This window comes from Ciconia boyciana, chromosome 2, assembly GCF_034638445.1.
Source record: "Ciconia boyciana chromosome 2, ASM3463844v1, whole genome shotgun sequence".
Lineage (NCBI taxonomy): Eukaryota > Metazoa > Chordata > Aves > Ciconiiformes > Ciconiidae > Ciconia > Ciconia boyciana.
The window spans coordinates 73469043-73493736 of NC_132935.1; the positions used below are offsets into that span (position 1 = coordinate 73469043).

Here is a 24694-nt window from a genome sequence, read left to right on the forward strand (position 1 = left end):
AAAATCATTACACACAGTAGCCAGAGTTTTATTTTTCGGTAGTTCACTTTCAGCAAAGGAAGGCATATTGTGTGAGATCTTGTGTAGTTGTTTCAGCTTATTGTTCTTATTAATGAACTGGGTAATGGAATAGCATATGGTTATGAAATCTGAAGACAAGAGGTGTTTGGGAATAAATGCAGGTGCAGGAAGCTGGGATGGCAATTCAGAAGAGTCTTGAATGCTGGAAAGATAGCCTGAAAGTATAGGATGTGATTTAGAAGAATAAATGAAGTGCTTTATATTTAGGTCAAAATAACATAAAAAACCCCCCCAACAAACTGAGAACTTGTTTAAGTTGTTCCTGCCACCCCATTCCCCACCCCAATCTGGGACAAGCCATGGATTATAAAATGAGTTAACAATGCAGCATTGTTCAGAAAGAAGAGGTGTGTGTATGTATTGGCATGAATAAATGGTGGTATAATCTGGAGGACATGTAGAGTTGAACCTTCTGCATGGTTCTGTATTGTAAGGTTGAAGTATTGTGTCAGTCTTGGCCATTGTACTTCAAGAAAGATGTAGGCACAGTTAATTGCCTCAGGAGGGTAATGGTCATGACTGGCAATTTAGAAAAGATGGCATGTGCAGAAAGAATGGTTGAATGGTTGGCATTTGTGTAACCCAAATAAAAGATCAAGGGAAATTATAAGCTTTTAAGTGTGTGGAAGTTCACTACAAAAAGTGAGCATCTGCCCTTGGTAAATGTGCCTTGCTTACTAATGGCAACATGGACCATTCTCTGTGTCCTGCTCTCACTGATTGCTTTTTGTTTGTGTGTGTTATAAGAACTATTTCTGTCCAGTGTCTGGACGGCACTGAACAAAGAGCCTGTCATCTTAGGATCCTTTGAAGAAATACATAAATTAGCAAAATCATTAAAATATGGATCTTCATCTAACCAGGTAAATGTATAGATAGATACTTCAGTTCAAACTCTTGAGCAGATAGAAGAAAACTTGCTCCCAGATTTGCTAGCCACTTGGAACAATTGTGTATGGACTAGATTCACCTTCTGTAAAAATGGATCATGTTCTCTACCTCTGTAAGGCACTTGAGTTTTACTGAAAAGTGATATAAAAAAAGCTAATTTAACATAAGCAACACTGATTTTTTTGTGTGTGTGTGTATTGCATGTTACAGTGCAATGTGTGGAGCCTAGTCAGATACGTCATAGAAGTCTGTGTGTTTAACCTTCTTGAGGGCTGTGACTAATTTGCTTTGATAAAGGCAGTTGGGTCTCTTCAGAATTAGGTCATGATCTCTTAATATTTAACACTTTCAGAAAGGTAATAATGACGTAATTTATGTTAGGTGTCCTACTGGGTATGTCTTGGGTTATCTTGTGAAGCCATGTTTTTTTGGCCTTTTGAGACTAACCTGTTTTTTTCAGATTTGGTAAAAATTGGTATTATTTCTGGGAGATCGTTAGCCAGTTCTTCTAGAATTCAGAATGTAAGCCACTTCTGTGGATATAAAACTGCTTATTTTTCCTATTCTGTCAGTATGCTTTATCAGTATTTTGGTAACCTATCCTCAAACGGAGAACAAAATTAGGAGTTGAGACGTTTTCCCTTTCTACTTTGATACGCAAAACAAAAAAGGGAAACTGCCAAGTATCATACTTCAGTACTGAGGCAGGTGAAGTAATAATTTGTTTCACAATAAGCAGTTGACAAACATCTTTTCTATCACTGCCAATCTTAGCTTTCCTTACCATGTGTTTCCTCCATACTGTCATGTTATCATAGTGTCAGCATCTTATTTTTTTTCCTCCCTTGTACATAATTTTTCTTCTGGACAGGCAATATATAAAGCTAACAGTTTAAACAGGTAGAGCAATAAACTTGAATAACTTAGTAGACTCATGTAATATGGCAAATACAACACAAGCTCATAGTATATGGCAAATATTACTTAAGTGTAGGCAAGTTACAACTGTGTTAAAAATTTAAAAAATCTGCTTTCTTGTCTGTTAAGATATTTTATTTACTTTCCAGCTGCTTAGAATTTCCTTCAGACACTGCTGTGTTAACTGGGTAAAGGAAGAGATTTGAAGGAATTCATTCAATACTGCTAAAATTTTAACATATAACACTCGGCAAGGCTCAGGCATCATTTTTCAGGTGTCACTTTTTTTTTAGAAGTGTAAAAACATTACTTCTTAAGCATCAGGTCTGTGTTTAACACTTTTTTTAACAAAAGCAGTCATTATAAATGCTAATGTTTAACTTGTGGGCAAGAGATGAAAGAATGTAAAAAAACCCTACATCTGTAAACTAGAATATGTATGGGAAAACTTAGTCCAAAAGAATGATCATCTGGGGAGCTGCTCATGTGAATGTGTGCTGTTGAGGAGGCTGTTTTCTAGCCTTATCAAAAACAATTCATAGTTTTTTGTGCTAAGTGTTCATGATTGGATAGAGGGCGACATATATAGAACTCAAAAATAGATAACTGCTTATTTGGGAGGACAGGCAGTCCTCCCACTTAAATCATATCATCTGAAAGGCTAAAAAATTTTGATGACTTGTTCCACCTCTCCGCTCTACCCTGCATATGTTGTTTTCCTCACAGGCTCAGTTCACTGCCTCTTTTTAGAAGCAGTCTTTTGGCTCCTTCTCCCTTGCACAGGATTTTGAAGTCTTAAATGCTGGAAAACGTTCCTCCCCTTCCACCTCAAGCTCTGCCACAATTGAGTGGGGAACTTACATGAATTTCTGTTCTTCTTCTAGGACAGCCTTAAGACCTTGTGGATGGAAGACCTCTTCTGCTTCTGCGTTCATGTCAGAATGGCCTAGGCCAATCTATTGCTCTATGGTTCCTACCACAGGCGCTCTACAGCAATGTACTGGGATTTTGGCACCAGTGCTAGTGGACCATCCAGATGGCTGTAAACTTGCAGAGGAGGTTAGTACAAAATGTGATCCAGGAATTTTGGATGCTTTGGTCAGGTCTGTCTGCTTTGGATGTATCTTAGAGCAAAGGGAGCACTTAGAGGCTTGCTTGTATGCTACTACTTTGTCATTGCATGTTCTATATTCTTCTGTTCATTCAGGGTCCTGGTGGACCAGTTCAGTTGTCTTCAGCTATTAAACAGGTGTCCATAAGAATCCCCTAAGATATTAGCACAAGCCTAATTTATCAGTTACTGTGGTTGTCTCTGGGTATTGGAAAGTACAATATCCAAGTGGGTAAAGCACCCCATTTTTAGTTCTCCTAAACTTACCTTTACTCTCTCAGTATGATATCATCTTGAAGAGAGTGATCTAGGCCAATGAGCTGGAATTCATATCAGTTTTCCATCCAGCTGAACTAAGAAAGCCTGGCTTTTCTGTGTTTCTACTGTAAACGCAGTTCTGTTAAAGCATCCTTGTCTGACAAGAGATGACTTATTACACTACCACTGTGTAGTCACTGGCTGCCCAATGAGGTGTTTAACAATCAAGTTCTTGTCAAGCCTCCTCTCTGTGTGCCTCTCCCACTTGCTACTGGTTTTTTTTTTTAAGCTTGATTGAAACAAGATGGAGAACCAAAGTTTAATGGGACAGATGGGCAAAGATGTGGTAGGACAAGTCTGTTTCCTTTGGCAGAAAAGATTAACCAGTTCAGTTGTATTTAGCATGTTAAATGTTGTCCTCCACTTGATATCCTTGGTATTGACATTTTCTGCTCTTTTTTTTTTTTGGCCTTGATTTTTTTTTTTTCTTTCCCGGAAACCTGTTAACACCTTTCATAAGGTTAGTTTTCACAGACTGAGTTCTGAAGAACTCTTTGGGGCCAACTTTGAAGTTCAGGTTCAGTGGGGTAAAAAGGGAAAAGCCTGTTTCAAGTCTAGGTGGATCCTTTTCCAGTCAGTTCCAAAAGATCTTAATCTGGCATGTACTCTTAAATTCAGTGCTTAAAAAGTATAGCTTGAAAAAGCATCAGTTTAGGGGAGAGGGAAAAATATATCCAAAATTACTACCTAATACTGTTAAATAACAGTAGAGGCTACTCAGAAGAAAAATCTTAAGGTCAAAAAAAAAACACACCATTTTTTTTATTTCTGGATTTACTGCTTATGGCCTCTCAAGCTGTAGATGCACTGCTATTTCTTTTGCTGTAGCTCAGCCACCTCTTCTGTGGTGGTTGACTCTAATGGTGAGTTTAATGAGGTAGCAGATTTGAGTGGAAATAACTGCTCTTGGGGGGCATACCTGATTCGTCTGCATTCTTTGGTCTGGGTCTGCACTGGGAGACTGGTGTGGCTGAAAAGACACAATTGTTCTTGGTTATTTTTCAGTTGTATCAGTTCCCCAATTGAGTTTCTTCATTGCTGTGTAAATTTTTGCTGGCAAAGCAGAAGGCTAGCATGTTGGAATGCGAGAGAGAAGATGGAGTAGCAACTAACACAGTAGTGTGTTGGTGAATCTTTAACCGTGATCTAACCATGTGGTATCGCTTTTCAGGCATGTCTACTCTCTCTTGTTGTAAAGATTCTAGTATCTTCAGAGAAGTTGAAAATCTTTCAGAAAAGTTACTGAAAATTAATTTTAAATTAATTGGAGCACAGAATTTTAAAAGAGGCTTTAGAAGTATCTGATTTAATTTAAATTTTAAAAGGTGATTCTATTATTCAAATGCTGCGGTCTCCACTTAATGTATAGCTGAATTTGCAAAACAGTTCCATCACATTGCCTTTTTTAATGTTTTCTGACACATTAACCTTTTTTATGGTGACCTGTTTCTCTCTTGGCTTCCAGTCAGGTATGAATTTTGAATTGTAAAAAAGCTTAAGTTGCTACCAGCTTCATACCTTCAAAAATGATGTGTCAAATTAAATACATTAGCTGGGTTTTACAAAGTGCCTGACAACTTCTGGAAAAAATTGGCGAAGTAATAAACACCTGAGTATTTGCAGAAACTTTAAGTAATTTAGTGATGTTTAATACATCTCTGCCATACTTAATGTTATACTGATTGTTTTCTCTATGCAACTATGCAGAAAATTGTTACCATCAATCTTATAGGTAACTGGAAAAAAAATGAATTATTTCAAGAAATAATCTTTCTGCCTTAAATTACATATCACACTCTTCAGGTTTCTCTGGACTGCTGCACCATGCAACAAATAACAAATTCTAAATTTTGTTTACTCTTTTCCCTTACTGATGCAATACCTATATCTTGATATGGACATTTTATTTAAATTTGCCAAACCTTTTTCATATTAGGATGTAAGCTTACAAGTTAAGCCAGATGGAAAACCTTTTTTGGAATCCCTAGCTGTAAGAGTACAGTCTTGAAATTTAACATGTGAGTGAATGCCATTTTTCTTCTAGAGAATTAAGGAATAAAATCCAGCAACATTGGAAAAGCATTTATTACAGAATGCTGACAATATAGCATTTTCCTGTGAAAAATGACTTTGTTTAAATACTTTCCATGATCTAAGTGAAAACTAATTTTTTGCAGTTTTATTCATTTTTGTGTTTTAGCACTTTCTTTCACAAAGGAGCTCAAAACATGATAGGTTTTTTCTTGTTTAAAAAAAGTGCAGGTTTTTGAAGCCATTAACAAATCAGGATTGCTGTTTTCTATAGAATTCAGCTTACCATTTCCATACTACTGCTTTTGATCAAATGTGAACTTGAATGTCAATTTTTTTTATTTTTCGATGAAGTCGGAAGCTGGGAAGCGTGCTCAGTGGTTCTGTTTAACCTTTGGAAATCCAAACTGGAATTTCCTGCACAAATGCTGTTATTGCAGTGACTTGATAGGGCTACCCGAGAGCTGCTTTAAATTTATATCCACCTGTTTGATGTAGACCTCTTTCTTTCTTGTTATGTTTTCTCTCATTAATAATGGTATGCTTTTTATAACGGCAAGTCCAGAGTGCAGAAGGAAGTTCATACTGAAAAACTCCAAAACCAAGATGTTCTTTGTCACATTTAGCTGGATTTAAATTCAACAAGCTTTTGGTCTCAATGTTAATATTTTGTATTTTTAAGTTTCAGCAAACCAAGTTTAACGAGTGGATTAATTTTTTTTTTTCTTAATTGTTTGGAAGTACTACTCTAGTGAATATATTCACTCTAGTGAATATAAAGAGGTTTAAAATATTTACTGTAGTATTGAAGATGAGTCTGAGAAAAATCTTCAATGTAGCCAGTGTTTAGTTTGTCTGGAAATACTGGCAAATGAAGTCTTGGCTCCTGAATATTTTTTATAAGGTTACCTAATATGTCTGGTTTGGGGCAGGGTGGAGAGGACAAAGCTGTTCACAGTGAAATTAATAGACTAGATTTCTTGTCCTTTTTAGTCTTTGTTTTTTTTCTATATAGTCTCAGTATTCTGTAATTAAAAGTGGTTTTATTATGCTGGCTGGCCATAAAATGTCTTTTTTTGTTTGCCATCAAGTTTCTGCCAATCTTTCATGACTGTTCAGTTGGGCTTTTTGTTTTGTTTGTCTACCCATCTAGCTTTTTCACGTAGTCATATTTCTAGGGACTGCCAATGTAAAAACGGTTTCATTTATTTGCATTAGGACTAGCGTATGACCTGGGTGGGTCAGAGTTCTTTCCCCTCCACTTAATGGAATATGGAAGCTCTGCCTGCTGATAACTTATAATCAGCTAGGTGTATGCCCATGATCAATTACAATTTCTATGCTTAGGTCCGTCATTTATAATTGTCTGTCTTTCTGTAACTGTAAAAGTATACTTGGTGGACAGGTGAATACTGCGTGCTTCAGGTTTTTTGAATCGTATGGGCAGCTGTATATTTCTTAGGTGGGGTCTTAACTTCTCCTTCTCGTCCTTCCTCCTCCTTTTGTTAAATAGTCTTGATTCCAGTAGCAACAGAAGACCACTTTTTCATCCTGCCTCTTTCACCTGTTATCTTCATTTTTGTTTGTATGGTAGCAGCCTAGGAGATGTAGATGTAAGAGCAGTGGGGGAAGGAGAGTGCATCTGCTTGCATGGAACAGAACTGGTCAGAGCTGCTGCCTGCTTGAGAGTTAAGGACAGTTTGCTTGCTTGAGTATCGAAGGGGAAAATTCAGGGAAAAGGAAAGGGAGAGTAGACTTTTGCTGTGAGAATGTCCCAAAATGTGAAACCAGCTTTTGCAACAGTTCAAAATAGACAGTACTGATACTTCTGTAAATTCTCTTGTACTGTCAGTCATCACAGGTGCTTCAGCATATAAACCTCTGTAGCTTGTCTGAAGTCTAGAGTTTAAGCTCTGGTCCTGTGGAAGTATCAGTACCAGTGCTGAACACCAAGATGCCATGGGGACAAAGAAGGTATCCAGAACTCTAGTCCTGAAGAAGAGCCATTGCTATATTGGGCTGTTTGCAAACTATTATAGCAACTTCTCCCATTCAGTTTCTTCTTTCCTTGTCCAGTCTCGCAAATGATCCCAAGTTCTAAAGGATTTCCAGAACTCTGCTTTATTAGTCTGCCTATTTAGCTTTTTATCTGACAGTTCTTTTCTTCTTGTTTACCTATCCAAAGTAGAACCCCAAATACAGACATTGCCTACCTTAGAAATAGACTTTACGTAGACAAATTTATGGGTCCTTGAAGTAAATCTCATGGGGGTTCTTTTTATCCCATGTGTACATTTGCATGGGTTGATAAAGGAAATAAAGAACTTAAAGCATGGTATTTCTCAAGCTTGTGTTGTCAGAGCACTCTGGGAAGACAGAATTAAGAAAATCTAAAGCAAGGGAGTATAAGTAAGAGGGAAAGTGAAGGATGGATGTTAAGAATCTTATCCTTAGTGCAATACTGTGCATGTTAATTAAATACAAAACAGTTGTTAGCAGCAGAAGTTACCTGCTGAGCAGACAGCTTTATGATGTGAAAACAGACTTAATGTGTGAATATATGCTTAAGAGCTGTATGGCCTGTCTGTATAAATACAGACATTTGCTTTCTACATAGAATCTGTATTTGCATGTGGATATAGCAAAGGGCCACAAGTTTTTGTGAGAAACATTGCAATAATTTAATTAATGTATCACAAAATTTGGCAATGCTAGCTTTTCTTTTTTCTCCATATCTGATCAGTCTTTTCTCCATATCTGATCAGTCTTTTCTCCATATCTGATCAGTCTTTTCTCCATATCTGATCAGTCTTTTCTTTCTAGAGAAAGAGAAACAAACATATGTTCTGATTTTTTTTGTGCTAGATTTTTTGGATGGAGATCTGATGTTTTCTCTATATTTCAAAAAGTATTTAGCCCTGCAAAACTGCTGAGCTACTTCTGGTTAGAATTTTTGTGTTTCCCTAGGTGTGGTGGGGGGTGTGTGTGCTATTTTTAATTTTTTTTTAAACTATCTGCAGCATCACTGTTAAAGGGATGGGAAGTAAAACTTGTTAACAAACCTTTGAATTCTTTACTGTTCTTCATTTTACTTGACATAATATAACCCACGATGTGTTAAACGATTGTAATCCTTATTTTGTCAAATTATATATCCTAATTCTTTAAGTCTTCATGTTTAGTCACATGCATTATCCTCTTCAGCAGTTTTTAACTTGATATCTGCCTGTGTTTGATTTGTCAGCAAGTTCTGCAGTTACTCTAGGCAGAAGTCAGCCAGCTTCTCCAGGATAAACACCCTAGGCCCCAGCATGTAACACCAATTTTTCTTTACCTGTATTGTTTTCAAAGCTTTTTTTCTAGAACACTTATTTTTTTGAATATTTTCCACATATATTGAAGACAGAGAAAAAATGTTCTTTGAATGTATTTGGTATTTCTCCAAGTTCCCCTTCTGGATTGTTAATCTATAGTAGAAAGTTTTCAGGATTAGAGGTTTCTGCAGTTACTCACATAAGGATGGTTGAATCCATTCACTGCAATTTACCCTGTGTTTCCAGAAATCTCCTTTATAATCTTTTTTCTAATTGGCTGACTCTGCTTTTCTTTAATTCAAATTCTTGCCCATTAGTTACTCATCCTTAATGATGACTATTTGCCTATGTAATTTTCTGCTGTCTTTAAAAGTGTTTGAAGGATTAATGAACAATTTTATTCCACTCTAGCTTTTGGCTTTGATACATATCTAAAGAATAATCAGAAGCCTTATGGAGGTTGGATATTTCAGAACATCTGAGACTTAGCTTGCAAGATTTAACAATTTCTCCTAACATATGAGGAAGGTTTCAAGATTGTCTTGTAAAAGATTTATTCACTTGATTGTTCATAGTCTGCTTAGGTCTTTATCTATGAAAAATGTGTAACTAGCGTGGTGACAGTGAATTTTTCTGACTTAAGTAGTCAAAGATTTCTCCTGGAAATTCGTGATTCTTTAATACTGACACCTGAGTTGCTAGTTTTCTTCTCTTATTCTATCTTAATAGCAGAATAGAGAGTAAATTCCAACCCCCTTTGTCTGTGTTCATCAGTGTTTTCAAGAAGAATCTGCTTATTTCCTCAAAATACTTCAAAAGCAAATGCAACCTGATGTTTGTAACTGTTGACATGTGCAGACTGAAGAAAGTATCATCTGCAGAAAATTCTATTGAGTATTTGACATATCTGTATGAAGAGTGATCTATTGATAAGAGTAGTATTCATTTTAGTTCAGTCTGGGCCGGTAAAAACTGAGTTTGCAGTTTGACATTTTAATGTAGAACTTTTAAAAAATTTTAGAAGTAAATTTGATTTTCTGGACTATGCAGAAACATTTCCCATCTTCCTTTATAATATGAGCATTGCGAATATGGAACAGCTTACTGTGTTTTTACTTCCACATAGTCTGATCTAGTGCATACGATTTCTTAAAGAAGATCACTCTCTGTAGTAAATCTATTTTTTTTTTTTCAGCAGGAATTTTAACTTTAAAAGAATTCCTGTCAGCTAGCCTGTTCTACTTATAGCTCATCTTGCACCTGTTGGATGATTTAAAATAGTCTTTGGAATGTGTGACTTCTTGATTATTAGAAATCTTGACTGCTTGCATGCATTTGGTCCTAGTGAACATATGCCTTGTAAGGCCAAGTGATGCTGCTTTTGGCTAGAAGCCTTCATGCTGTGTTACATCATGTCACAAGCCTGAGTATCTAAAATATGTGGAATTTACAGGTTTTTGTTGCAGACAGCAAATAGTATACTAATAGCCTAATCTCGACTACTGTGACACTATCCTGTTGTAATATAAATTTTGGGTAGTTCAGCTTTTTATTTCTTAAAACAGCCTTGGAACAGGCATTTAGCTCTGATAGGGAAGCTAAAATTACTTAGTTTAAAAAAAAAAGTTTCTTCTGAGTAATGTTGAACTTGCAAGCTCTGTAGCTCACATGACAAAATTGTTTTTCTTGAGGAAATGGAGGTCTTCACCTAGAAAACCTGTACTGATGTGACCTGGATTTTCCTCTTCCAGTCCTGTAGTGTAGGGATTGGAAGACTAGCTAGCACAGCTCTTCAGGGATTTATTAATGAATGGAGTCAGTTTATAGCTCTGGGATGCTGATTGGCAGGGGTGTTGCTGTACTGAAAAAGCTAAGTGCTGGGTCACCAACTGTGAATCTTGCAAAAAGAAAAACCAAAGAAAATCCCACCTCAGCCCTCTAGTCCTCTGTGAAGGGTAGCAGAAGGCTTGAATAGGTCTTACTGATGCACCTTCAGCCATTTATTCAATACAGTTATTGTATGTTGGGGATTTATGAGCTTGGTGCGTTGCTAGCACTGACATTAAAATCCTCTCTTGCTGCTGTTAATAACAAAAGCTTTTCGCTCATGAATTGCTCATTGTCTTCATGCTGCCTGTGATACTCACTGATGAAAACACTGTCTATATTCTCTAGCTGGCTGTTACTCTTAAGTCAAGCACACTTGGTAGCCCTCCCAGAGTGTGTATGTGAAGTAGCTATGGCTTTAAAGGGGAATGTTTGCTCTCTGTCAGCATCTGAAGTGTCAGTAGCCCAATTTAAGACTGCAGTTGTTTCAGGAAAAGAAAACTGTCTATTGGCTTATAAATCTGCTTTCCTAAAAGGATTGTCTATTCTGTAGCTGTCAGGAGAGGTGATATCTGCTGCTCAACGTAAGAAGGAAAAGATTTGAATAATGGTGGCTTGAACTTACCTGCCAGTACTGTAATACACAATAACTTAATGCCTATGCAAAAATTTACTGCTATTGGCTTTGCTATATATCTGTGTATTCATTTTGTTATGTGTTGTAATTAAACTGAACTAATGATGTACTCCTAATATTTGAAGCAGTACTGTAAAAAGATATATGGGATTGGCAATATTAAGTAATGTATATGATTGTTCACTGGCTGCAATAGAAGTATATTTGAAATCTCAAAGTAGTTGAAAGAATGGAAATGTCTGAAGGATCCCTGAATAAGTCTGTCTATTTTTAGATAATTTTCATTCAACCTGGAGTGCAGACAGAAAAATGAAATTGTTGCCTCAGTCATTTGAAAGCTACTTTAAAGTCATGGAATAGGAGTCTAGCGAATCTCAGCTGTTTATATGACAGCAGTAGTCTTTGTACTTTTATTGTATTCTTGGTTTCCAAATTTTACCTATCGTCTTGAGCTTTTGTAATATTTACAGTGATATTCTGATAGGGAATATTTTGTCTCCCTCCTGGATCAATTTATTCTTTTTCTTGTATAGCAAAAATTGTAAAAAAGAATGTAAATCCAAAATCTGTGGATTAAATTGGTTTTGAACTTTTATTTTATTAAAATATTGTTTATCTGGTCCTTTGAAACCTTGCCCATTGCAGTTTCTTCCTGCAAGCAAGACAGGGCTTTCTTAAAGTCAGTCTAAAAAGTGTTGGCTATGGCTGGGGAAAAAAAAAAAGTAACTTAAAGCCTTTCAAAGATTTTCATTTGAGGAGTTCTGTAAATCTTTTATTCTCAAAAACAATCTATTGGGAGAATTTGGCATTACAGGAATCCATGAGTGTGGATATTTGGTTTTGGTTTGTGGTTTGTTTTTTTTTCTTCTAAAAAAAAAGTTAAAACCAACAACAACAACAAAGCAAACCCCCACCACAAACACTGAGCTGGTATGGAGGAGTTTTATGACAAAGATCTGGCATCTGTGTTTGCTTCTGGAAGCAATTAATTTAGGCTTTTTCATTTGTGTTCATTACTCTTCTATGAATTCCAGGCTGGAAGAGTGAGCGTAGAGAGGACCACTTGGGTCACTGTGTCCAGTCCCCTGCAGTGGTCTCTTATAAATCCACAGGGCTCTGCTTTGAAACATCTTCTTTGCCAAATACATAGCTGTCTCTCTCTCTGCCCTTCCCTTGTGAAATACTGGTGCATCATACAATGGTTTCTAGTTTTATATCTAAGGAGAATACTCAAATGATGCATCCAAAAATCTCATTGGCCTTTTATCCATGACTGGGTGACAGTGGCAGCTCAGTGTCACCCTTATGAGCCTTTGCTTTATTGAAACTCTTCAGCCGATAGCAAAGTTACATACTCCAATGCGTACTATTGAACGTATTTTATTAAATATTGTCTCGATTCTGTTATTCCAGCCCACAAAACCGTCTTTCTTCCTACCTTGTCACTTGTTCCTTTTTAACGGCAATAGGTCTTAAGATTGCCCATCTAGATCTAGCACCAAGATTACTAAAGAAAATAGTTGCCAGATTATTGAAGGTGCATTCTCATCAGCCTACTAAGTTTTTTTTATAAGCCTTTACAGTCTTTCTTGTAATCATCTTGTTTATCTACATTATTTTTTGTATTAATCCTGATCTTCCTCACCTTAAATAACAGTTTTCCTTGTGGGAGCTATATTTAAAATGTTTTGCACTAGCTGACAGCAGTAACTTTGAAGTCAGCTATAGATTGAAAGAAATTTAAACTGTTCTAATTTTATCAAAACTGTATTGCTTTTTATTCAACTTCTGATCTACTTATATCCCTGATCATTCACTCAGTCTGTTCTAGAAACATTTGCAGTATTTATATACTATATTAATTACTACATTAATGTATACTATGTTAATGCAGTATTAATATACTTTACATTAAACTAACCATATATATCTGGACAACTCGCTGTCCTTCTGAATATCCTTGCATTTATGCCTGTTTCAGGTAGTATGTGTAGTAAATTACAAGACTTTGCTGCTATCACACTTTGAAGTTTCACATGGCAGTTCTTTCTGGGCCCTGCAGAAGGGATTATACAGGCTGTCCTGGTTTTACCGGAGTAGGTAATCTCAGCTGGTTTTATTTCATCTTGGGTTTGATAATTTCTATGTCCTTGTCCCTGTTGCAATTAACTTTCACATATTTCATCTTTATTAAATGGAGGTAAACTATATTTCTAGTATAATTAATATTTGAGCCATTCTAGGTAGTTATTAATCCGCAAATGGTCATTTTTATTTGAATAGTGCTGATTAGGAAGAGAATCAGGAAGGACTGTGTGGTAGAGGGAACTGCTTGAAAACATTGACCAAATGCTTGCTTGATTTCTTGGAAAAAATTGAGGAGATTTAATCAAGATAGTACATGCTGCTTACAAACTCACTTGAGAAACCGTTAAGCACTGGTTTGCAAAATGATAAACTGTTTTCAGAAGTGAAATGATTGTAGTTAAGATGTTCCTGAAAAGTATAGGTACCAAAATAGCAATGTCTTTTAAATTAATTTTCTTGCAGTAACTGAAAGAAGAGCTTGGTTTTGAAAGTGTTTCTACTCAGTTTAGAAATGTATCTGTAGAAGTAATTAGAACTAATCATAAAAGTTTAGAGGTTAAGTAAAGACTACTTAGATAAGGTCTCTTCCAATGCAAACTATTCTATGATTCTAAATTGGGAGAATTGGAGGTTCATGTGCACAGTGACTTAGTTCCATACAGTTATAAACAGTTTGACAAAATTGTGGATGGAGTACGTACCTGTTGTTCCATTTTTCACATGGCTTTTCTATGCGATGAGCTGGATTTTCATCTCAAAAGAGCTTCTACTTTTATAAGCATATTTATGCATTCTAATTTATCTGCACGAAAGCCTTTATGAACCAGTAACTTCTGCCTTTGTGTATGAAGTTCATCCTTGTTTTTCAAGTGTAGTCAGCTACTCCTATGTTTGTTTTATTCTTCCTTCATTCCAAGGCCTACCAGTTCTAGAAACATAATTGATAGTTTTTTCAAATGGTCAGCTTAAAAAATGGATTTATTAATTGAGAATTCACTTCTGATGAATTCAAAGTGTAGTCTTCATACACAGAGCAAGAAGAATAGAAATTGATTTTACTGACCTACATTTCTTAGATTTTTCTGAAGAGTAGGTTTGCCTTTAATGCTCATACTGCTCACACTAGTATGATTGTTTTCTCTCATCACTTCTTCAGAACTTACTCTTGCTGAATTGTACTGAACAGATGACTTGAGAATACAAAAACCTTTCAAAATCCATCAAACAAGTGTAGTTCAATGAAGAGTACTTCTCTTGTGTTAACTTCTGAGCAGAAGAGAGTACTGGCATCCTTCAGCTAATGAATATTTTCTTTGCCTGATTAAATTTACCAGATGTATTTATGTTTCTGTGAAGAAGACACAGAATACACCTGTTTTCCACAGGTGATGGGTTTACCCTCTGATGTGAATGTTTTTTTACATTTTCTCTTATAACATTGAAACTAGGTAACACTGTTTATCCTCAAACTGACCCCTTTACTGAGGAGCTGATGGTAATGAGCTCTCTGCAAACAAGCACTAAAAACAATTTAACAGAGCGTGGGCCTGTAAAAAGAAAAAATTACATCAGCACAGTAGCAAAAGTCATTCTGAAATCTGAGTGCTGGCATCACTTCTGTTCTCAAATTTAGACATACTCAACTGGATAGGCCTCATTAATAGTTCAGCTATATGGAGTTTTAGACAATGCTCATATTGACAATCTGCATTTGCTTCATTTTTTAGAAATTTGATCAAAAATCCTTACAGATACCTAATGTTACCTTAGAGTATGCCAGTCTTTTCTCCGTCATTACTAAATAGACTGAGAAGCTGAAAATTCAATTTTGTGTAGGCCATCAATCTTTCTTTAGATGCTGTTCAGTTAATCACTTTCCATTTGGTTTAAATTGATATTAATACCTTAGAAATAGCAAATGTTGTGTCAGGATTTTGAAGAGCCCTTATTTTGTGCCAACTTCTGTTTATTAATATCTGAAAGTTTGGAAAACAAACTTTACATCAGCTTTGTCTGCTTAGGTGCCACATCCCATGTAGAATCCTGATTTAGTTGAATAACGGCAATGAAGTCCTCTGTCAAGTCTGTTACAAAGTTGTATTGAAGACTGATCACTAGTATAAACAAAGATGAAGTTGGTCCAAAGATAAAAATGACTGAATAGTCATGTGTCATCCTGAAAAGAGTAAGCATTCTTTCCCATGCCAATTGTGTTGGTAGAAGAGGTGGTGAAGTGAAACAATGCACTTTATATGAGCAGTAATTTTAAAGATGACCTTTTTCTATAGTGTCAAGTGTATCATAGATTTTGTCAGGGGGAAAAAAAATAATCACTTGACCTTCAGAAGTAACAAGACTTGAACTTACCCATATTTCCTCCTTTTACTTTATTCTTGATAAGTTACAGCCTCTGTTTCTACTCTTTCTAAGGTGTTTTTAATACTCCTTTTACTTCCATGGTGTAAAGTTTTTGTTATCTATTACCCAGTATTTTGAAGGGAGGAAAAATACGTGGCTTTGCAAAAATCTTCAGTTTAATAATTGCCTTTGCTACTGACTAATGTAATAAAACCTATGCATTTTGGGATTATCACTGTGATTACTGGACTTGTTTATAGGTGCAGCTGACTTTCTTTGCTATAAGGACATGCTGCTGATTCATGTTAAAGTTGCTATCAGGCTTCAAAGGTTTCTTTCTGCAGAGCAGCTTCCTAGCCTGTTGACACCCAGACTATATGGATAATAAGGTTATTCTATGCTGGGTACAGAACTTTGCACTTGCATTTATTGAACTTCTTGAGGTTTTCAACCTGCATGTTTTTCTAGCCCTTGGATGTCCCTTGGATTGGCCGCCCAGGGCCATTCCAAGGTACTGTTTCAGGGTATCGCCTGCATGCTCCACCCCTAGTTGGGTGTCACCTGCAACCTTGCTGAGCATGCATTCAGTCCCATCCTCCTCAGTCCTCAGACCCTCAGTCCCAGGCTCTCAGTAAAGACACTAACTAGTATCAGCTCTAGTTTTGACCTCCAAAGGACTCCACTGGTGAATGTCTGTCAGCTGGACTTTGTACTGCTGGCCAAAACCCATAGAGCCTGGTGGTCCAGCTAGCGGTCCACCTACCTGGTAGCCAAGTTCTTCAGTTCATGCCTCACTCAGTTCTGACAAAGTACTCTGGAAGCCTGTCACAGTCCCTGTTAAAGTCTAGGTAAACAACATTCACTGCTCTTCCCTTGCTCAGCAAACCAGTCCTCTCCTTAAAGCAAGCTACCAGGTTGGTCAAGTATGATGCGCCCTTGGTGAATCTGTACTGTCTGTTCCCAGTTGCCCTTTCATTTGTTTTTGGTTTTGTGGTTTTTTTTTTTAATTATTTCTTTTTGTGTGTGGATGTAGGTTCCAGGAGGATTTGTTCCATAATCTTTGCAGGGGACTGAAGTAGGACTGACTAGCAGATGGTTCTCCAGATCCTCCTTTTCCTCCTTGATGATAGTTTTTTTTCCTAATCCTGAGGCAACTCTCAGGATCACCATGACCTTTCAGAGATGATAGAGAATGACCCTGCAATAAGATCAGTCTGCTACTTCAGCACCCTCAGATGCCTCCCATCTGGTGCCATGGAGTTGCATGTGTCCAAGTGGCTTAAGAGATCCCTGACTCAGTCTGTCTGTACTGCATGTGAAGTTTCACTCCCACAGACTCTGCCACTAGACTCTGATCTGGGGCACCGAATAACAAAGGCAAAAAAGGCACCGAGTATCTTAGCCTTTTCCACACCCATTGTCACCAGGTCTGCTGCCCCACTGAGCAGTGGATCTGCGTTATTCTCAGCCTTTCTTTTGCCAGTATCCTTGCAGGTGCCTTTCTTGTTGCTGCTCTTGTTTCTTCCGAACTTGAACTCCAGGGTTCCATGAGTATCTCCACACATGCTCAGGAGGTGTTTCTATATTCCTCCAAAGTAGCTCTGCTTCCACCTTCTGTGTATTTCACAGAAGTAGTGCAAGAGCCTCTCCATGATGCTGCTTGCTGCCTCACTTTGTCACACAGATCCTGGCCAGCAGCCCTCATTCCTCAGAGCAGGTCCTATGCTCTTACAAGCCTGCCTTTGACACCAGCCATGCAGCCAGGTGTTGATAGACTGTGTGCACTCCTGCCTGAATCTTGCCCTCCCACTGGAGCAATTGAGGAGAGCGGTATCTGAGTCGCATGCCTGTCCCATACACTCTGCCCCCCTGAGCTCTGCAGTCACTGCTCATGTGCTTAGGTTCACACCTGGCAGTGCCATGGATTCATACATGAATGAATAGCCAAGGGGTGGTTGTCTAAGAGCTGAACTTGGGCAGACTCATCAGTCTTTCAACAGCATTCCAGGCAATATAACTGTTCTGGAAATGCACATCTGCAGGCTTTCCTTCTGTTGCCGCAAGTCACTAATTTCCTGGATTTGTCCCTCACTCAGCCCCCATCCTGGAACTCTCCATCCACTCATCCTTTGAGTGCAATGCATAGCAGTCTCTTCTTCCTTGCATCATGGGGCTCAGACTTGTGGCGCTGCAAGGCCTCTGTGAAGACCTGTCTACTTACTGTTTGCCCTTGCTCATGGTGTACCAGTCTGCCCACTTTGTCCTGTAGCTCCTTCCACTGAAGAAGCAGCACCTCAGGCAGAGCACCCCTCCCATGGGTGAGGCCACCACCACCACTCCAGCACCACTAGCATTTCTTACAGTCCAAGCCCTGGATGGTGGAATCCTCTTCCAGAGGTCTGTCTGGGTCAAGGCACTGGTATGCAAAGAGCAATTGCTTCAGCAGAGTTTCTGGGCCCCTCTACCTCACTGCTGTGCTGCCTGAATTCTGCTGGTAAGCAGACAGTGGAAGTGTTGTTATACACTGTATTTTTACCACTGTTTTTAATTCATGAGATGGTAAACCACCCAAGGGAGTGAGAGCCTTTGTCTAAAGGTACAGGGAAGGGCCTTATTGATGGTACCTGGTGTGTGTTGAACTTTGCATCACTGGCTCTTGATCACTTCCCTGAACCCTCAAAGGATTCAAAGTGTGTTCACAAAGTGTCTCTGACATTTTACTGAACTCTCAAAGGAATTTTCTTGCATTAGAAGCAGATATAGTGCCAGCCTATGCATTTTAAAACACTTGATATAGTTGGTATTTTTATGGACAGAAAGTCTAGATAACAGTTCTCCTCCTGGTGTCTTGAGGACCCCTAAGCACTGTTCTCCTGTGTTTTACACTTTCTTTTATAACCTACTATCTCACAAGCCTGAACTTCAAGAAGTCTGAGTTTATAAGAATTTATTTAGTTTCCTTCTAAAACATGTTATTTTTAATTAGCATTTGCTTTCTTTAAGTACAGGCAGGGTGGTGGTATGACTCTTTGCCAGATCATTTCTATGGTGTCCCAAATGAGAGCAAAATGAGAAACGTATTGTATGGAGAGTTTAAGTACAGTCGTACCATGTCAGAGAGACTTTGTCTGTATACAGTATTCGTTTCTGCCAGTGGTTGATGGTGTATGTCTAGGGAAGAGAACAGGGGAAATGGTAATGATACTTGCTCGCTGTATTCTCCTAGCATGCAGTGACCTGAGGGTCACAGTCAGGGACTGCCTGAAGTAGGGGTGAGGAGTCAGTATTTAATAGCTAATGAATAGACTTGCAGCACTGGCAGCGTACTGTGGCAGGCAGTTCCCCTGCATAACTACACATTGTGGGGAATACCTTTCTTTTGTTTTTTAACATCTTGCTGCTAAATTCATTTGATTTCTGCCAATACAAGAAGTAGGACTAACAGGCAACAGTTGTTCTCTATTTGCCATTTCCATGCAGGTTTTGATTTTCTAGACCTGCCACTTGATTTAGGTTACATCTTTTCCAGCCAGGAAGGATGCTACTCTCTTCACTTACATCTTATAATGAAGCTATTCCTTGTTGTCTTCATCCTGTTGCCCTTCTCACTTGTCCTTTCTAATCCTTCTATATCCTTTTTGAAATGACAAGACTGGATGTTCATACAGCACTCAAGGTGAGAAAGCAGATACTGTGTAATGGCATAGTGATGGTTTGGTTTCTGTTCTTCTCTTAGTCTGTAACAATTTTTCTTTCACTGCTGCTGATCACCAAGCTGATGGTTTTATAGAGCTTTATAGTGCAACTCCAAGATCCAGAGTTCAGGCCCATCCTTGTGTCTATTTAAAAAAATCAAAACAGAAAAACCAACCAAAAAACCCAAACAACCAACCCCTAGGGTTTTTTCTCAACATACCTCACTTAGTGTTTCATTGTGGTAATTTCATCTGCTATTTTAGCATCAAGTTGTTAATTACAGATACTTTTGCAGTTCTTAATTTTACGTAGTCATCCCTGTATACCAAAACTATGTAGATGCAAACTGAGATTATCCCCAACAAAACTCCTTCTTGGCATTTAATGTGCACCTATGCAGGAAGCAGAGGGATATATACCCTTCTAGTCTTGTACAAGTGGAAGGCTACAGGCTCCTATATTGCTATCCCATCCAAACCGATGCCACTTAAGTGTATAGGGATGCATGGAGACATGAATGTCTCTGCTGCCAATAAGAAATAAGCTGTATTTAGAAGAAGGATGTCATACTATTTTCCCTCAAGAAGGGGAGGAGGGGGGAAGGGCAAGAATCAAATTATGACAAGGAAATACTAAAGGAAGGGTAGTCTTAATGATACAGGGTTTTTTTTGGTGAGGTTTTTGCATAATCATGGCTTACGATTAAAGTTCTCCTCTACAATAAATTCTTCAGTTTAGGCTGAAAACATGTAAAAGAAACTGTGTGTATGTCAATTTTAAAATTCTAGTGTGTTTTTGAAGAGTCTTATTTTCTGTTTATTCTGTAAGTTAAGAATATCTGCAGTTCTGGGTTTAACTAGTAAGCTATTCCCACTGGGAAATACTTTGCGAGTACTTTGTGTTGAAACACATCAGCACTGGTGAGGAACCTGTTTAAAAAAAAAAATAAATTAATTTTAAATTTTTTTAAAAAAATTATTTTAGTGTAAGTGAGCAAACCCAAAGCTATTCTTGATTCTGCCCTACCCAATTGTCAGTCATGGAAATAAGCAGTCCTTGTAACAAAATTTGCTTGTAATTTGAGTAGAATAAAAGAGAATTTCAAAGGTTGGCATTCTGAAATTTTAATGTATGCATGTTGGAAAATGTATAAAAGTTTGCTCTATAATCAGGCATTACACTATTAAAATCACTTTAAGCATCAAAATTATTAGTTGATACCTTTAGCTTTGAAGGCCTAGTAAGTGATCACAGTGGCTTGTGTGTACTATCTTCACTTTGCTTACTGTTTAACTTTACCAAAAGGCATGTTTGTTTTTGGTTTGCTGAAAGCAAAGCATTTGTCTTTGTGACGAAGGTGTAATGTGCCATTGTACTTTACGTATATACAGGCATTTGTAGACTAGCATTCCTGGTGATGGGCCCAGAAGGTCAGCATATACTACATGGTGGGAGCATGAGGAATATTAGCCACGGGCTTCACGCGGCACAGATTGATACCTTGCTTCCTGAGATGTTCCTGTTTTTCATTCATTTAGCTTGTTCTAATTTCCAGAGGATCCAGAGTTCCATTTAATTTCATTAGATGTGCCTACCCTCTTCTCCAGTGGCTCTGCAGAGCACTCTGTTTTGGTCACTCATTTTAACATTTCAGGTGATGAATGTTAACATAGTAAAAGACTGGAGTAATGCTGCTTTAATTGGCCCCGTTCCCTTAATCTCATTGGAGTGCATAGAGCATTCATTTTGATACATACAGCATTTCATAATTAAATTGTTACCTTTAAAATGTAGTTAAAATTTCTGCTTTTAGCGGCTGTCCTTAAGTAACTTCTTGTGACTTTTTTCTTTTTCTTTTTTTTCCCCAGATATAGAACGTGGTCTTTCAAACTGGATTAAAGAAACCTGTTGATATTTTTATTTATACTTTTTTATTTTTGTATTTGACTTAAAGTGCCATGAAAAAATTTGCATATTGCAAGGTGGTCCTTGCCACCTCTTTGGTTTGGGTCCTTCTGGATATGTTTCTATTGCTGTACTTCAGTGAATGCAACAAATGTGATGAGAAAAAAGAACGAGGCCTGCCTGCTGGAGATGGTAAGTTTTCTGCCTGAGCAATCTTGAAATTATGCTCATTTGAAATTGCACTCCTTTTAAACTCTCTTTTTTCTCCCAACAATATAGCATTGCATCAGAATTTAGGTGTTGCAGAATGCTCAATGTTTCTTTGAATGATTAGGGAATAAGCACGTTGCCAGAGATGTATGTTGCAGACTTAAATGCTTGCTTAAGATGTAGAATTTTAAGCGCTGATGTATATGAAAAATAATAAAACTACACAACAAGCAGTTCAGGAATGTAAGCTATGTTAATATAGTCTAAAGCATGTTCTAAGTTTCCCCCAAGAAAGCAAAGGCACTGTTAATTTCACTAGACTTAGTAAAACAAACCAAACCAACAACCAAGCTTACTTGTCCCCCTGCCACTGCAAAAAAAACAAAACACCTCCCCCCCAGAAAAAAAAACAAACAAAACACCAAACCCAAAAACCCACCTAAGCCAAAATTTGGCCAGTGACTATAGCAATAAGGGACAGTGAATGTTGTAATGAAAATACATTTATGAAAATAACTAGAATAAACTTGGATGTGAAAGTGACAAATATGAGGGGGGGGGTGTGTATATATACACACACATATGCACATGTATGTAACTTTTTCTTTGAAGTGAGAGCTGTATTATTCAGTACTAAAGCTCTTCAGATAAGCTTTCAGTTTCGTTACTGCCATCTTGGTTTTTTGGGTACCAGTTAGATGAGCTGAGTGTGGTTTTTTGAAAGCCAGTAGCGTTCATGTTGCCAACTTTATTTTAGGGAGGTCATCATAGTTGATCACATGGGAGAAAGGATTGGTGCAGGGAGAATTCTCATCCCTGCAATGTCTCAGCACAGGCATTTAGAACTGCAGGCAGCTGCTGCCTCAAGTTCATTTGTGAAACATCTAATTTTGTAGTATGGTATGTCTCCCATCAGAAAGGCTATGTCTGTATGTTTCACTGCTGCTATAGGAAACTTATGTAGTGATGCTCAATGTTAAGTCGATCAGCCAGCTGTACTCAAGATTAAGTAGTGGTTTCCATCACAAAAAACTTTCACCTGTTGACATATCGTATGGACAAGTTTGACCTCCCTGGGAAATTTTCTGAAATGTTTTAAGAACAATGTTGCTCTGTTACAGAATAACACTGGGGAGATGTTAGTTTTGTTTTGTTTTCCCCATGATGAAAACAGGCTGATAAATCTCCACAGAGAACAACAATGTATAGGAATGTAGAATTTCTGTGCTTAGTACCTCTGAACTATTGTTTCCACAACTGCATACAAACATTTTAGAGAGGTTCTAGTTCACCTGAGTTTTGCAGAAAGGGATTAAATTTTCAGTTGCTTCCATTTCATCTTTTGGGTTTCTTTTTCAATAAGTGGAAAAGAAAGTGACAAAATGAATTAGGGTTATGTAGAAAGTATGTCTTCTATAGGAACTCAGTCTTTTTTTTTTTTTTTCCCCCCCTCCAGAAATTGGGACATTTTCTTGAGGATAAGATGACTGATATTGTGGTGTTAAGGAATGGATCCACTTTTTGGATTCCCACGAAGTTTTTACATGATGCTAAGCAGACAACTTACGCCAGGCTTCTTCAGAGCTGTCTTGCAAACAGGATTTTTTTTGCTGTTGGCAAACAGCAATTGAAGTCAATATATATCAAACCAAGTTTGATATATCAATGATGTTGAAAGTTCAGATGACTTTACACACAAAGTCATTGGGGGATCCTTCAAGTGAGGGAAAATCTGCAGTTTTTAAAGATTAGTACTATGACTTTCCTTATGCAACATTAGTTTTACTTAGTTGAGAATAGTCTTCATTCTAGCCTTTCCCTAACCTTTGTGTGTGTTAATCCCTGATATATTTTTAATATCTTACTGGCTTGTAAGCAAACAAACCAACCAACCTCCAACCAACCAACCAAAACTTTGTATATAGTTTTGTACGTTTTTCTTGTTGTTTTTTTTAAAACAGCTGATTTGTAGTAAAGTATGTGCAGAAGTATGCACATACCTGTCATTTTGGGAGAATGTTGTCTGCTAGAAACCATGGTTGTAGTTGACACTGTGACACTTCCTTTTAACCTAGTTTGCATGCCTGATCTTAGTTAGATATTCTTACTTCTTCCAGTAGCTTACTGATGTGGAGTCTGTAGTGGATTTACTTCCACTCAGAATGCCTAGAATCTCCTCAGATAACATTGAAGCTATTTTTTCTGTGAAGCTTTTATCAAAATCTGCTTTTTCACTTCACTTCCCCCCCCTCTTCATTTCCATAATTGATTTAGTTTTCTTGATTCAGCATAAATTATGTAAGTGTTCTGAAGTTAATAGTCTCTTTGTCCATGTCACTCTGGTATATAGCTTCTCTTTGCAATTCGTGGAGGAATTCCATGGCATTTAATGAACCTACTTGACATATGAGTAAGTTTTTCTGAAGAATTTGTAAGTTTATTTTAGGCTGTGCTTGCCTAGTTGGAAAAATTAGTCTTTAGATATTTCAGCAGGAGCAAAGGATTTTGAGGATAATTTTGGACAGTTCAGGCTTTCATGAAGTTAGAGGGATGTTTTCCTTAGGTTTTTGATACAGAAAATGGAGGGATTTTCTTTTTCAGAATGAGACTTAAAGCCATGCTCTAAATGGCCGTTGGGAAAAATCTTTCTTCTTGGTATTGATGGCATAAAATACAAGCATCTTAAATCATGAGCTTCAGCTTATGTGTCTAATTATTGGATTGTATGTACACCGCTGTTATATTTATTATACAAATTTGTTATACAGTTTGCTCAAAATAAGGAATAATAAAGGAATGTGAATGTGAATCTGTGGAAAAATCCGTGTACATGATTATGGGGAACTGTAAGATGAGTAGGATAAAAGTCTCTGTGTCCACTATCATAGAGATTGAGGGTTGGTGGTTGAAATGATGCAAGTGTGGAGATGAGGGGACAAAAGGTGAAGTGGAAAAGGGTCAGGCACTTACCAGACTGTGAGAGAGCTGGGGTAGAGATGTTTGGGAAAAGGGGGCCTGGCACGGTGTCTGGGTAGTATGGGACTGGGGAACTAAACTAATACCAGAGGAGGGATAGTTGGAATCCAGTGACTGTAACTGCGTGGGATGATTTGGCCATAGGCTCAAGCCTTTGCCCACCCCCTCCACCCAGCAGAAGAAGACAGTAGTAGCTTCAGGAGGTAGCCTGGGGAAGTGGGGTCAGAACACATGGCAGTGTTGATTCCAGCATCCATCCGTGGGAGTGGGGAGGGAGCCTGTGCTTGTCCTGGCTGACGCTGCTGCTCTTTCTTCTCCCCACCATGACCACTC

General features: G+C 37.7%; 1 protein-coding gene across 1 annotated transcript in view; it reads left to right on the forward strand.

Annotated features, from left to right (window-relative positions):
* Positions 1–24694, forward strand: part of GALNT1 (polypeptide N-acetylgalactosaminyltransferase 1) — a 91202-nt gene that overhangs the window by 22882 nt on the left and 43626 nt on the right. Inside the window, exons 2-3 of the mRNA XM_072852974.1 lie at positions 2775–2949; positions 21139–21367. Coding sequence (XP_072709075.1) covers positions 21229–21367 — 139 coding nt within the window. The 5' untranslated portion in view covers positions 2775–2949; positions 21139–21228. The remainder of the gene's footprint in view (positions 1–2774; positions 2950–21138; positions 21368–24694) is intronic.